Source organism: Diadema antillarum, unplaced genomic scaffold, assembly GCF_040938485.1.
Source record: "Diadema antillarum isolate AM-2024a unplaced genomic scaffold, OU_Dant_1.0 seq00000243_RagTag, whole genome shotgun sequence".
Taxonomy (NCBI): Eukaryota; Metazoa; Echinodermata; class Echinoidea; order Diadematoida; family Diadematidae; genus Diadema; species Diadema antillarum.
Window position 1 is genome coordinate 926,709 of NW_027271287.1, and position 15,972 is coordinate 942,680.

Consider the following 15,972-nt stretch of genomic DNA (forward strand, 5'->3'; position numbering starts at 1 on the left):
TAGATAATGGAAGTACCTATGTTTCACTTTGTGCTGTTAATACTATAGCATTTGATACTATAAAAATTATACCTGCACGACAAAGCATAGATCAAATGTTAGGAAAAAATACCCGGGTTAGATCTGTATGGTACATGCACACATCAAGCCACCTGGATCACACATAGCATGATTGCAAAGGAGTATCAATGAGTTCACTATGTTGTCGCCTGTCATGACGCCTTTACTAGTCTAATCCTCGCTTTTCAGTCCTCATGCAAACATTGGAGGCTACGGCACAGATGCAGAGAGCATCTTGCGACAGCAGAGTTGAGTTGTCTGTCTGCCTTCCTCCTCCTCTTCCTCCTCCTCCTCCATATCTTTGGGGCCCGAGCACTCCACGAGAATAAGTGTCTTTGCATGGTGGAGCAACGCTTCCACCGAACTTCGCTGGCAAGAGAAGACCGAGTTCATTGCGAGGGGGGATTTCCCGTTCACTATTAAAGGTCCCTGCCTCTCCTCGCCCGTCGTCATTGCAAAAAGTCGGCCACCTCGTCAAGCTCGCGCTGCCGTGCCTGCTGGTGGGCCCATCGCTCCTCCGCGACTTTGGGCGTAATCTTCCACATGTCGTGGTAGATTCTCTTGCCGCAGGACGGACACTTCTTGCCTCCTGCACGGGTTGTTTTTTTGAAAGTTGATGGAAAAGACGCAATGCATGTATGAAACTAATGACAGATTTTCACAATTGAAGCATTTTCCAGCATCACAGGAAGCCAAAACTGAGCAGATTAATGAATGTTAACCCGTTGAGGACAGACTGATTTTGCTACAACACACATTTCCCATAGACACCTGCCCGAGTATACTCGGGACTCGTCCTCAACGGGGTAAAGGGTTTCCATAGCAAAAAACTTAAAGATTGCAAGAACGTGATAAGAATGCTATGCTGTTCATTTAGTGAAACAATATATGACTTTACATTAAATCAACACTGTATTGATCTATATAATTTAATATCAAAATGAATTTTTATCCACGTGAGTTACAGCTGTCTGATGACAAAGAAGATACTTTGAAAGTAAAACGTTCAATGGTGCACTGTCCCATCCCACCGCAACAACAGAAAGGCACATAGCATATCTCGGTGCATATTCTCTTGATTAAATCCCTTCAAAAACAAGTGTTGTGAAAAACAGAAATTATGGTCTAAGAAATCTCTACACAGCCGATCAAACACCTCCAAATTCACAAGGAACCTGGTCTATCTGCTTTCATATGAGACAAAGACAATCATCTTCCATATTTCCCCAAATAGCCTTAATGAGACAAACACAACTTTCACTGTGCTATAAAAGCTTTTCAAGCTTGCTGTACATACATGTTGTCAAAGGGACAGGCTATAGTTCCTGCGTCTCGAGCAGTAATTTCCTCACCTGTAAATGGCGGCGTTTTGAAGAACTCGTCCAGACAGCCTTTGTGGAATATGTGACCACAGTAGACCCACACCACAAACCGCTCACTCGAGCTGTCATTCACAGTGTGCTAAGCAGAAGGAGAAGTGAAAATTAGTGGATTACGAAAGAATACATACAGTGAAGAGAAAGAATTATCACTTTATCCCTGAAATCAGCAAATAGTGCTTTTTCTTTATTCATACAACACACAAAATAACATTATCATTACTTTACAAAACAGTGTATCATGGGGACATAAATATCAAACTTTTCACAAAAGTGATAAAGCTATTTGTTAGAATTAACGAATGATTTTAGCAATTACTGCTAATTAACATGTAAAGCCCCCGTTCCACTATCACGATTTGGACCCCGATCTGTCCCGATCCAGCAGATCGGGAGAGAGCGGCAAAAGCGTACGGGGATCGGAAGCATCGTAGCAGGAGCGTGTGGAGGTCGGGGTTGGAGCGGGCAGTTTTTCAGATCGGGAAGAAATTTTGAACCGGTTCAAAATTTCTTCCCGATCTCCCCGATCAAAATTAACATATTTTTAATCGTACGGCAAGCGGGGAGAGCGTAGTGACAGCGTAAACGCAGCGGGGAGAGCGTAATGACGGCGTAAACGCAGCGGGATGAGCGTAACAATGTCTTTCTGAGCGTAGTAACATCGGCACAAGAACGGGAAGTAATTTTAGCTGTAATTTTCGAAGAAGAAGAAGAGATGAAGAAAAAGAAGAGAAGAAAGCAGCGAAGCAGCTACCCAAAAGGCGAAGAAAGAGAGACTGCACGTGATGCTGAAAGAGGAGGAAGAGGACATAGCAGAATTTTGAAGAATATGAAATCATCTACAACTGGAGGAAGACGGACTATAAAAGCAAGGACATCAAGAAAAATCCTTTGAAAAATCAGCACGTCTTTGTTTATACAATGCATTGCTGCAAAAGAACCGTGAGTTGAGGAGGCTCTTCAAGTTCAAGTTCAAGTTGATTTATTTCACTTCCAACAAACAAATAATAAAAAATACAAAGAAACGCTCATATACACAGACGTCATGAAATCAGTACCACAATGCGATGAACAGAATAACATTGTAAAAGAGATACAGGCAAATTATCAACAGAGATACAAATAACAGTTACGTCACTGTGGTAAATGCATACAAAATATTGCTGGAAATGGAGGGGACTGCTAAAAAGCAGAGCTTGTAGTATTAGAATGCAGTCCCCTCATAGAGAAAAATATATAATTGCAAAAAAACAACAACAACAAATTTCCCTAAGCGGTACCAAAAAAAAAGACAGACAGAGTAATACACACATACATGCACACATACGGACGCACATTAACAAACACATGGCGGCTCTCTTGTAAGGAAAAACTTGATGAGAGGATAGAAAGATATAGTAGTGAAGAAGGTAGTAAGTCCGAGGTGGACAAGGGGGGGGGGGGGGAGGGGAGAGGAGAGGGAAATCGTGGGTCATAACCAGGGCACTGGAGGCACAGAAGCATGGGCTCGCTGATGAAGAAAGAGTAGTGAGAATAACGAAGCAACAACAACTTTGAAAATCAAAAGTAAAAAAAGAAGAATGAATCTTCGAGGTCCACAGTATATTTCTTCGGTTCTGCATGCTAATAAGTTGACTGACTGCTGACCCACAGTCGAATCGGGGTACATCGGGGCACATCGGGCACTTTTCAGCTCTCTGAACGGGGTAACAGCGTGATAAGATCGTATAGATCGTTCAGAGCGTAGATACAGCGTGCATTGATCGGATAACATCGGCAACATCGCACTAACAGCGTAGCTACATCGTTCTAAAGCGTACCGGCAGCGGCAGAGATCGCAATGTCTAATTCCCGATCATCGTAGTAAGAGCGTAGCAAGCACTTGGTAGTCGTAACTGCAGCGTACTTAGAGCGTTCTAACATCGTATTGTGTCCAGATCGGCTCAGGTTTTACCCGATCCTTCCCGACCTGAGAAAATTGTCAAATCGTAGCGAGAACGGCATAGTGGAATGGGGGCTTGACATATGATTACTGACAATAACAGAACTATTATTCATTCCAGGTATCTTTTCAACTTTAAACTGTTGTATTCAAATTTTTTAGTTCTCTAGAGTTATCAGAACATGGAGGATTGGGGGGGGGGGCAAATGTAATTTCATCTTCTCCTATTTGTAACTCACACAAGACATGCAATCGATATATTTCCATGATTCTTTTCCTTTGATGCGTCCAAGTCAAATCTGACTCGAAGCAAAGCATCTGCCATCTACATCTAGCAACCAACCTCCGGTTTCGGTGTGAACGCTCTCTCTTTGCACACGGGGCAGCACTCAGTGGGATATCTCCGCAGGCAGTCGATCAGGTATTGCGCAACTGGTTTGAGAGAGGGCTTTGGCTCAAACGGAGGGTCCCTGAGAATGTGAGATTGAGATGACTTACACACTTCACCACATGAAATTTACATGCTGAGGAAATCCCAATCCCTACCTTCCAAATGTTTGAAGACAGCTTGCTCTGCTACATCCACCACAAATGCTCAGTGAGATTCTTTTTTAGATGGGGGGGGGGGGGGGAATAAGAGTAGAGCTACTTATCTATTAAAATCTTTCTTTAATTTGTACGTTTATGAACAAATAAGGAAACACCATTAAATGTGTCTGATTTCTTTCTCGTATCTGAAACTTGACAGTAATTGAGTCTGTTCCAGATATGTTCTGTGGAGGAGGTAAATCTCTGTCATCTCCTAATATCAGCTGGACAACTCTCACATCGTTTATGAACATATCATGGAACATTGTACAAAACTAGAAAAGTCGCTACGGCGACTGGTGTATGCCTCCGCCATAATGCATGGTTCTCCTAATAGGTCTATAGTACAATGTCTTGACAATGTGTGATGACAGTTTCACACAAATGGCAAAATATTAAAATGACAGGTTTGCCACAAATGTGCTGAATGTTCACTTTCCTAGAACTAGGTTCAATTGGATGAATGATTAAAACGTCAGAGTACAGGTATTTTTACTTGACTTTTGACCGTTTTATAAGTTTATGCATTGAGTAATTTTCAAGGTATTGAGAAAAAGTATAATTTCAGTATCAAATGGTAAAATAGTATTATCTAAACCTGGCCTTTGACCTTTGACCTCACAGTTCCAAAGAGAATCACTTTTAGGTAGAACATGCATAAATATGTAAGTTTCATGATAATACCTTGAGTTACTTTTGAGATATGGAGGAAGAAGTGCAATTTAGCACTTTCACTTGACCTTTGACCTTTTGACCTTTGACCTTTTGGCAAGAAACTTCCCACAGAATATATATTGGGTTATACATGCATACATCAAGTAAAAAAAAAATCCTTCAGGCATTGCACAAATATAAGGAGTAGACCTTGACCTTTGACCCCCTGACCTTTGACCCATGACCCCCAATTTCCCTAGATAATCACTGCCCATCGTTACATGCATATATACTAAGTTCCATGAAGATACCTTGAACCATTTACGAGATATGGAGAAAAATGTGAAATTTCAACCTTTTTATCACAAAATGACCTGTGACCTTTGACCATGTGACCCTAAAATCCAAACAAAGTATCATCCCCCCAGGATATACCCTCATACCAAGTTTGATGCAAAACCACCTCACGGTTCTTGAGATATCGACAAAAACAAAACGGGACGGACGTACGGACGGACGTACGGACGGACGGACGTACGGACGTACCGACGTACGGACGGACGGACGACCCGAAAACATGCCTCCGGCCACTTTGTTGGCGGAGGCATAAAAAAAGACACAACAAACGTTATCATTATAAAAGGCAGATCTCTGAGAGAATAGAGACAAAAACTTGTGTTTAACTGATATGATTAGCATTGGATGGGATGGATGTGATTCAAACTACATTACACATACCCCTACTTCAAGTATCACGCAAACAACACAGTGGTGGATGACTGAACACTGTGACTACTTGTGGCATATGAAGCCAGAGCCACACCTGGTGATGCTTTGAAACTTACTTTGGCTTCTTCTTCAGGGGCGGCTGCACACACTGCCTGGCAGTCTCCTCAGCCTGAGCCACAAACATCTTGGTGAATAGCTCTGGGAAGTTACCCTCTACACTTTCAACTCTAAAAATACAATGAAAACAATGACGAAAAACAAATAATAGCAAATATATTGTACACAAAGTCACAACAAAGAATCCTAGAGTGTGTAATATCTATGTCAGTTCTTGTATTCTTTTGTTTTATCATAGGCAATGAATTCAATGCTTGGGCAACATCCAGCTTTTTGAAAGAGCCCCTGTTCAGTTTCAAGGAGAAACATCAAACAGATTTTAACAAGAGTTTCTAATTTTTCCACAGAATGTTTGACAATTCAAACCTTCTGCGCTTTAAAAGCAAAGTTACACAAAGTTGCTAAAGACCTAAGATGCTGTAAACAATTACCAAGTTATATTTTGGCAACCGACAATAAATTCTCATTCATAGCCAGTGTAGTATCCTGATACCAGGGCATCATATTAAGAAGGTAAATAATCTCATTAGACCTTCAATTTTCAATAACTTGCTGTAAGGTCAGCAAAGTAAATGACGAGAATGATACTTTATAAATTTTCCAGTTTCCCTAACAGATACTTCATTTTTTAAAGTGGTCTATGGCTTTGCACAAAAGTGTGATGACAAAATTTGACACAAAAACTCCATAACAGATACCTATAGCAAGACTCAACACTAACTTTTTTCTCTCTCTCTCTGGTGGCTCATTTGGGCCACTAACCTCTTTGAATTTGAAATTCTGGTGGCCTAGAATAAATGGAAATACAATAATTCATTTTGAATTTTTAGCAGCCCAATTGGGCCACCAAAAAATAGCCTTTTTGGAAATGTGGTGGCCCAACACCAATATCTAGTGGCCATTGCGAATGTTGAACCCTGTCCCTAATATCTCATTGACCTTAATCATTCAATTTGTAGACATTGATCAACTTAAATTCTGAGAATGGCTCAGATGGAAGGCGACCTGGATGGATGAATACTTTCTCTGCTAACAGCCACACACATTGAAACACGCTTTGCAACAAATGGCATTTATCTAATACAGGGGCATAGTAATCTCAACCAAAAGGTCAATGATATGTGACCCGCTACGACAAAAGGATCCGAAAGTCTGGGGTGGACGATTTTCTGAAAATGACATGACATTATTGAATAATAATTCCCTTACTCTTCTTCTTTAATTTCATATATAACACGACTCAAAAGAGCACTCGGTTGCGGAGATATGCATGATTTCATTATCGAATGTCGAATGGTTTAGGAAATCAGTGTTTCGAAAAAACCGCCTTCAAAGTTTTCCTTCTGACGCTAGATGATCAAGGGAAGACAAGACAGTTTTAACCTCTTGACAATAGAAGGTATGCTCCTAGCAACCTCCACCATGTTCATTCAAGCTTAGTGCCAGTGGTTTACGCACGACCAATCAGTAACCAGGATGCCATGCACTGACCAATAAGATCACACCCCGATTGCTAGGGTCTATCTGCGGCGCTAAATCTAGATCTTCAGACATGTTTCTCTTCCGTTGAAAGTCACAAAATCATGGCCCAGAAAAACACTAATTTCTGGCCTTTCCTTTGATCATTTAGCTTCGAAATTTCTGCAGATGATAGACGATACAATAGATTATTATCTATCAAAAATTATGCCGAAAACCGAAATCCGATTGTCTTGACCGATTTTGATGATCTGACTTCAAACTTATTTTCTCAGCTCAGCCGTCAGCAACTTTAGGATCCTTGTGTTGTGGCAGGTCACATATTATCCGTTCTCTTTACCTCACTTGCTGCTCAGGGTAGAGATCAGGTACTTTGAGTTTCATCTTCATCGCGTATTCCTCTTCCCTGATGGAAACAATGATGACGCCGCTCTTCTGCTTCGTCTTGATTTCATCGTTCCCCATGATGAGTTCCCGCTTGATGAAAGCCAGCTCATCGCTGCACACCGTGAAGGGGTTGTCTGCCAAGAACCGCTCCACAAATTTCACTATGTGCAGGACCTTACGACGGAAAAAACGATTGATGACCAAACAATTACGTGAATGGATATCAGCAAATGTTTGTAAATTTAATTTGATGGTGTATGTTCAGTTTTAGGTAATTTCAAATAATATCACAAGGTGGAAATCCTCTTTCAAAACCATGCTTAGTGGCACCACAGAAATCAGCTCCTCTTGGTGTAATACGAAGACTCATTTTTAATTAACATTTAATTCATGATCACACTGCATCACTTCTCACAAACCCATTGTTAGTCTACAGCCCACTGGGAGATGCCTACAGTGTGTGATGTGGCATCCAGGCAGAAATTCAGAGAATACTTGTGTTTCTAAGTATCAAACTGTTAAACTGGTATGACAATCACTGTCACTTTGAATTATGATATTCTGATTAACAAAACAAATAATTTCCGAGTGAAATTTTTGTCAAAATAGAGGGTACTTGATAAAGAAGACTACTACACTGTATCTCTGATATATCTGGGCTGTTCACACACCCAAAGTCAAAAGGTCATGGCAAAACAAACCCAAGAACTTCATAATTCCATTCATACAACAAAACAGGAAGGAAGAAAGAAAGAAAAACACAATACAAAATTGGGGATTAAAAAAAAAAACAACAACAACAACTTTAATGGCAATAAATATGCGTCTAAATACCAGTGGTTTCATTACATATTCTTCCTTGTATAATCTGATGTAGCAAAGATATCAACAGACAAATTATACGTGACTGGAAAATAGAAATGAAAGGAATACAGTGTACTCCCGTTATAACGAAATGCTCGGGACCAGCAGTTTTCTTTCATTCTGTTTGTTGAATACTCGTCATATACTGGAAAGCTATGTGAACAATAAAACATAGAGTAAATTCAATTTCAGATTATTGTTTAACAATAACGCAAGTTCCCCTCGGAAACTGTGCGTGACACACCAAGCGAACACACAGTGATGTGACACGTTCGCCCATGCAGAGACGCTATAAATGCTTGTTCCGCTACGTATTTTCGAAAGCAAATCGCATTTCATTATAACAGAGCACATTTCTTTTGTTTTTCTTTGTCATTGGTGCTCGGAAAAGACTTCGTTATAACGAAAATTTCGCTATAACCGTGTTCGTTATAAGCGAATTTTGTACCATAGACTTTAATGGCGATAATTTTGGGACCAGACGTTTTACTTCGTTATAACGAAATTTCGTTATAACTGTGTTCGTTGTAATGGGAGTGCACTGTACAGTATAGAAAATAGAAATGAAAGAAATACAGTATTCCACAACAGCTCACCTGTGGTTTGCCTAATAGTTTTTTTGCTTCCCCATCGCATATCTTGGTAAGGCCGTCTGTCAGTTTTTCTGGCAGTGTTTTACTCTTTATCTCGATGATGATGGGCTGGTCTGGGTAGCCATCTTGAAACTGCATGCATACAGCAAGAGCTTTGTACCGAGTCTTCCTGTGGGAAATGTACAACAGATTTTCCGTTACACGCCAGCAAGAAGTGGGAAATACACTTTAATGTACATGTGAGAAATCATACCTTGTGTATGATGTATATAGCAAGTTGGTTTTCTTTGACGCTCGCCACTGAGAAGCTATTGCAGACAAGTCTTGTTGTGTCAACAGAGCTAACTAACCAACAATACAAATACAGTTCTCACAGTTTGGGAATAGGTACTGGTAAACCTCCACGAAAGGCTAACTTGTACTCTAACCCTAGTTGTGCCCCTAAATACCATATCCTTTCACATGCAACCGATGACAAGCATAATCCCACCTTTGTGTGTTAGTTTACGTAGAAAATGTAATAACTTGCCAAGATCTGCCGTATATATTTAAAAAAAAATCTTGCTCAGCTTTGAATTCAGGCAACTGTACATCTGTCGTGAGAACTCTCAGCTGCATGTGTTACTGCTTCATCGAGACAGTATCTGAACCTTCAACTGTATAGAAGAGAACAATTTGGAGATATTGTCACATTTCCCACTGTGTACACATACAACGTGGGATGATCCTAACTAGAGCATGGGTGGGGCAGACAGCACCTTTAAAACATGCCCATTTTACCAATTCATAGTACATAGAAGACAATTCAATATAATCAATACTGAATTAGGCAGTCATATTCCTAAATTTCTTATATTCATTTGGCATGACCACTATCATATGTGTTTTAATGATTTGACCCAATGTACATTATACCCATATCAAGTTTCACTGTGGGTTTGTTTTTTTCTTTGCTATGATGTTTACCCTACAGCCATAGTCAAGATTAATGTTAAGATTAGTAATGTACGCCATCATTGTTGAGTTCTGAATTGTCTATACGCTCTCTATTCTTGGCATTAAAACCTGGAATAATCAATACATTCTTGAACTTTGACCGTGAAGTCTGACACCAGAGCATCATCCCATCCCCCCCCCCCTAAAAAAAAATTAAATTTAATTAAAAAAAATATAAAAAAATTAAATGAAAAAATCAGGAAAGTGCCTAGGGCAGTGAGTGCAATCAAATGGCCTGCGTTCCAGTGCTGTAAGTTCAGCTGATCAATGTTGTGTTGAATCATATATGCCTTCCCCTTAAGTTAGAGGCAAGAACATTTGTCCTTCAGATAAGGCATCAAGTGTGAGACACAGTGTGCCATTTGGGAGGGGGGGGGGGGGGGGGGAGAGAGGAAAACATTGGTGCAATACCTTACACCAAAGTCACTTTGATTGTGGTCTTTCTTTCTTTCATGTTACAATTTGTAGTTGTTTTGTCAGTGATAAATTAAGACATTGGCTTTTCGGTTTGCATGTTTCTTTGTTTCATATCATTAATGCATTTGGGAAAGGCAGTATCAAGTGCTGTATGAGTGATTATTATTATTATTATTACTATTATTATTATCATTATTATTATCATCATCATTATTATTATCATTATTATTATTATCATCATTATCATTATTATCATCATTATCATTATTATTACTATTATTATTATCATTATTATTATTATCATTACCACCACCAAGGGAGGAGGTTATGTTTTCGTTACCGTTTGTTTGTTTGTTAGTTAGTTCATTAGTTTGTCCGTGTGCAAAATAACTCAAAAAGTAGTTAACGGATTGGGATGAAACTTACAGGAAAGGTTGAGAATGACACAAGTAACAGATAATTCACTTTTGGTAGTGATCCGAAATTTTTTTTTGGAATTTATAAAGGATTTTTGATATTTTGGCAGGTAGGGTCAATGAACTTGGGAGATCAGGCTGCGCGTACTTGAGGTTTGCATGCGCGCACTAAAGTGCGTGATCTAAATTTTAGATTCTGCTAGGGCGAGGCGTGCCATGCAGCTGAGGGCTTATGACGTAACAAAGGCTTCTATATTGGGAAATCGGGCGACTTTCAGCACACAATGCTATAAAGTGAGTATGGGTGGAAATCACCGATATCTCCATGGAAGCATAAGATCAGTGGTGGAAATGAGCTGCATGCTTGGCGGAGGTCTGCGCTCTCAGACTAGTGCTTCTCTAAAAGCTAGTTATTACCATTATTATTATTATTATTATTATTATTATTATTATCATTATTATCATTATAATTAATATCATTACTATCATTATGATGTGATTGTAAAGACAAAGGTGAAATGTCTTTGGTGCATTTTACACTTCTTTTTCTGTATCTTCAAAGGGCTATGCAGCCTATCTAGAGATAGGCTGCATATGAGATGATAAGATGATCTATCCTTACACTATGCTAATTCTGACAGCTGCTGGATGACAGGCAATTATTTCTGACCCAGGAACCTCATCAATACACCGATTCTTCACGTCTTCCAACTCTTTGAGAATCGTGGACATCGCGGATGCCTGCAGCCAAAACATGACAAAAAAATAAAAAACAAAACACGAGGCATAAAAACTTTATGTTCACATGTTAACATTATATGCAGTCAATTGCGCACTTCAATTTCTTTTTTTTTTTTTCACATCTGAACACTTGCAAGCAAATGATAAGCACTTGAACAACTGCCTCGTTATAAGATAGAGTCATTACTTTAACACTTGAAAATCTAGCAGAAACTGTTGTGGATGAACCTGTTCACACAATGATGATTTGAATGCTTTATCAGATAACATCACTTAATATAAAATTTTACAGCTACAGACAGTGTACAACAAATAGCAGTGGGAGTGCTACTGGCTACTGCTACAGTGCTAGCCATCTAAGTTACAGTAATACAGAGATTCAGTGACCAAGGTCGTGGGGAAAAACCCTCAAAGGCAAAGCTAGAAATGACAATACCATGATGCATATGCATGACATAGTAATTTAATAAACACAAACAAAGCAATCACAATCTGCATTTTAGTAAGAATGTGTGCAACCAGCTGGTAAATGTGGGAAGACTCCAAAAACTGTAAATTTACAACAACAACAACAAAAAAAGGAAGCTTTAATTTCGCGTTCCTACCTTCACTGTCAACTGACGACAACAACACAGTCTGAGTAAATTACATGCGGTGTTTGAGAAGTGGGGGAAAGACCACTTTTTTGAAGTCCTACTTATGAAAAATGACCATACGATGAGAAGGAAGCCGGAAGCTGTTGTGCAATTGTTGTATTTATTTAGCGTTGATCCTTGATCCTCCTGGTTGGCCTTCTGTCTGACTCCACTTGCTTACTGACCGAGGTGACGCCGTGAGGAGGGGAGGCCTGGTCCGGTGCCAGTGGGGGTAGTGACGGGCCGGGTAAGCTACGGCATACATACACCACCAGTTAACGTCCGCGACTCGTGTCCAGTTCAGAGAGTTTGAAGCCACTCTGGATATCCCCTTCAAGGATCACGTCCCACGATCGTCATTAGCTACATGCTGTATTCAGCTAGCTGGTATGAGAAGTACTGCTGGTCTGGGGTCTATGCCAGTTTACACGCTGCATGCACCTTTCCCGATCCCCGCGGCCCCCGTGATGGTCTTCCGTGTAAATGTCAGTCTTTGGTACAATGTACGCTCACTGCATGCACGCAATGTGTGGTTATGTGCGAAAGAAGCTGTGATTGTGATTCGTCCATCGTTTTAGTCGCCCATAATGATATCGCCCTTAGCTTTCTTGACAAAACCCGATCAAACAGCAATATGAAATTATAGTCTATATTCTTCGCCTGATTCATATCATTGGTGTATGATATACTGAGTGATATTTAGATTTACTGCTCTCCTCCGTTATAGCTTGCACTCACTAGATTGATAACGTGTTGTTGTTTTTTATTTGTTACGTGTGTTTCAATGTACACGGAATTACTCTAAGTTAGACAAACCCATTTATTGGCCAAGTATATATATGTACTGGCTGAGCTTGGGATATACCTGTTTTGACGAGGCAGAGACTCAAGAGAGGTATATAAGAAGAAATGTTCATGCGCGATTTACTCTCTGGATAAATTATCTACAGCAGCTATATCATTTTCATTCATAATGTATTTATCAATGTGTATTTGCACTCGAGTGGAGGGAGCAACTGCCAATGCTCTTCGGGATTCTCAAGGCGTGTCAGTTGGACAAGGCTTCATGTATTTGAAAAAAGTATCAACAACTTGATGAAAACAGAAGACTGAAAAAATGTGAAAAAAAAGCTGTTACGTCTAAAATCTAATGGGGGGGGGGGGCGTGGTAGTAATAGAATGACCTGGTGAACCCGCATCCTGGATAGTCCTAAGGAGATTCAAAGGACAAGTTCACTCAACTATCGTGTGAATTGAGTAAATAATGCAGCAATATTAGCAGAACGAGGAAACTCTGACAATCTGTTCAAAAGTTAATATACGCACTTTTGGATTCAGTGACACCATCCGGTTTTCTCATCTAGTGATGATCGCTATAAAAATAGAAGAGAATTAAAACAATGTATGTGACGTCACTGCAGGACAATTAAGGATATAAAAGAAAATAATACAGAATTGTTGCAACATATTTTCATATTTCCAGCAAATCTAAATGAAACAGCACTTGGTTACTTACCTCTTGGAGTACTATTCAGAAAACAGGAAGAAAAACAACCCTTCACGTGTGTCAAAAGAGAACATGTAGACCACATTGTCACAAAAATGAAATTTGTGGAATATAAATTTCATATTGATTGCCCGATTTTCCTCAAACTTTCACTCATGTGTTCTATATTGCTGGATTCACTCAATCCACACGTCGGGCAAACTTGCAATTCCTTAACTGAAAGCCAAGTTGCTGGAGTGGTATCCCCTTGAATGGGCCATGTTCGATATCAGTGGCAGATCCAGGAGGGGGCGCACCGGGCACGCGCCCCCTCTATTTTTCCAAAATAAAATTAAAAAAAAAAACAACAACACCAAATTGAAATCCCCCCCACTTTTTCGATTGTTATAGTGGCAACAAAAAAAAAAAAAAGTTGTGCTGAATCTTTTTTTTTCTTTGCCTTGTCAGCCGATATGAAACCCGGAAGTAACACGAGAAACGTATCAGCTGAATAAACCCGGAAGTAGGACCAGAAATACATGTACATACATGTACTTTTTTTGCGCCCCTCCCCTTGACAGAATTCCTGGATCCGCCCCTGGATGTGCCACCACTCAAAAATATTTGAAGTATATAGGGTATAACCAGGGGCGGGGGGCTCGGGCCCCCACTTTTTTTTTTGCATCATAAAGGAATACAAAAGTTGTCACCACTTTGCCCCCCCCCCCTCACATTTTTTTTTTTTTTACCCCGGAAGTGCGTATGAGCGCGGTACGGCTTTGTTTTTGCGCTGAAGATATTTTTTCTTTCTTTTTTTTTTGCTAGTCAGCTGAAGAAACCCGGAAGTGGTATCCCTACAGACCCACAGAAGTTGCGCTGAAGACGTTTTTTTTTTTTCTTGTTAGCTGATGAAACCCGGAAGTGGCACTCGAAGTGGCCCCCACTTTTGAAAATGTGTCACGGGCGCCAGCCATGATAAGTGCCAAACAGGAGCTGCACAGATCCTTATAGGTAAACAATACTGATTGTCTCATTGCATTAACAAGCCCCACTCTGTATTGTATATACAGATAAGATGAATCTTTGGATGATGGCATGCTTTCGCCACATCTGTCCTTAACATGATGAGAAATATATATAATTGATATAAAGATCGACACGATGATGCGTGATAATTTCGCAAAGATTGACGAAATAAAAATAAAATTCTGCAACTGGGGATACCATTTCAATTCTATTTGTCGAAATTAAGCGGAATTAAAAGTGACAAAAATCGGCTTTTGCAGGCCTGGTGCTCAAACATTTTCACGATATATTCATACAAAGCTCTTTTACGCTGCACTATTGCACATTATTTCTTGGTGGATTGAATTTTATTTCACATACTTTATCATTGGGTGAAATTTAATTTCATATAATGAATGAATAAGAATTTTATTCCCGACATCATGAGTGCATGAATCTTCAATGATTGTCATTTCTTTTTTCATCAAACCCCGAACTTCACTCACTAACCGGGCACATTACATGTTATACACCTTTGGAGCTCTCCAAAGTATCATTCCATCCCACAGAAAAACTTACAGTTGTTTGAATAATCATAACCATTTCGAACTCCAGCTCTTGATTCCTATCCTCCCCGATCCTCAGGATGAAAACCATCGTCAGGAATTCCGCAAAGAGGGGAGGGCGCAAAAAATTCTGGTGCCACTTTCGGATTTCATCGGCTTTTTTCCCGTTTCTCTTGACACTTCCGAGTTTCAAAACAAAACAAAACAAAACAAACAAGCAAACAAAAGGCTTCAGCGCAATTTTCTGGTGCCACTACAATTGGCTTACAAAAATGGTTTTTCATTGAAAATTAAAAAAGGGCGCAAGCTCCCCTTTCATTTATGTTTTTTATTTCTTTTGTTTCAACAACAACAAAAACAAAAAAAAAAGGGGGGGGGGGGCTCGCGCCCGGGGCGCCCCCCCCCCCCCCCCCCCCCCGATCCGCCACTGCCCACCATCACATTCGCAGTTCCCGTCAGTCGTCATATACAGTTTTACCGTATACTGTTGTAGAAGATAATGTCGAATCCCGATGGAATCCCATTTTCTTCGCTCATTTTTCCACTAATGAATTCTTTTTCATTTCTCTTCAGTTTCCTTCTGTTTGCGTCCTTAAAAAGCTGCGTCACTTTGATCCCTCGCATTTATCCCCAAGTTGAATTATCCTTCGAGTTTCTTATATCGGATGTGCGTCCTATGGTGTGTCACACACAAACACACTGCTACAGCTTGACCATTCGAGCATTGAGAAGGGTTTCTGGGACGAACACTGTACTAGGGCTTTCTATAGCTCAGTCGACAGAGCACCGGGCTAGCTCCGGAGGTCTCGGGTTCGAATCCCGATGGAATCCCATTTCTTTGCTCATTTTTCCACTAACATGTGAAACTTCACATATTCCTGAGCGTTCGCGTTGATGTGCATTATTGATTAATGGGCA

At 40.1% G+C, this 15,972-nt stretch overlaps 1 protein-coding gene across 1 annotated transcript; it reads right to left on the reverse strand.

Moving 5' to 3' along the window:
* Positions 1 to 373: 373 nt before the first annotated feature.
* Positions 374 to 12,241, reverse strand: LOC139729458 (uncharacterized). Its single transcript, XM_071640380.1, has 8 exons — positions 11,968 to 12,241; positions 11,244 to 11,362; positions 8,796 to 8,961; positions 7,289 to 7,509; positions 5,469 to 5,579; positions 3,725 to 3,851; positions 1,413 to 1,521; positions 374 to 649 (listed from the first exon to the last, which is right to left on the reverse strand). Exons 2-8 carry the CDS (start codon positions 11,351 to 11,353, stop codon positions 510 to 512), a joined length of 984 nt encoding a protein of 327 aa, XP_071496481.1. The 5' UTR covers positions 11,354 to 11,362; positions 11,968 to 12,241; the 3' UTR covers positions 374 to 509.
* Positions 12,242 to 15,972: the final 3,731 nt, after the last annotated feature.

Bases quoted from the DNA above. Each gene is read 5' to 3' on its own strand.
- LOC139729458 (XM_071640380.1), bottom strand. From the start codon at position 11,353: ATGTCCACGATTCTCAAAGAGTTGGAAGACGTGAAGAATCGGTGTATT. The intron at 8,962-11,243 runs GTAAGGATAGAT...CATTTCCCACAG, and splicing joins GCTGTCAGAATTAGCATAGT to GAAGACTCGGTACAAAGCTC. The intron at 5,580-7,288 runs GTAAAGAGAACG...TTGTATTTTTAG, and splicing joins TACCCTGAGCAGCAAGTGAG to AGTTGAAAGTGTAGAGGGTA.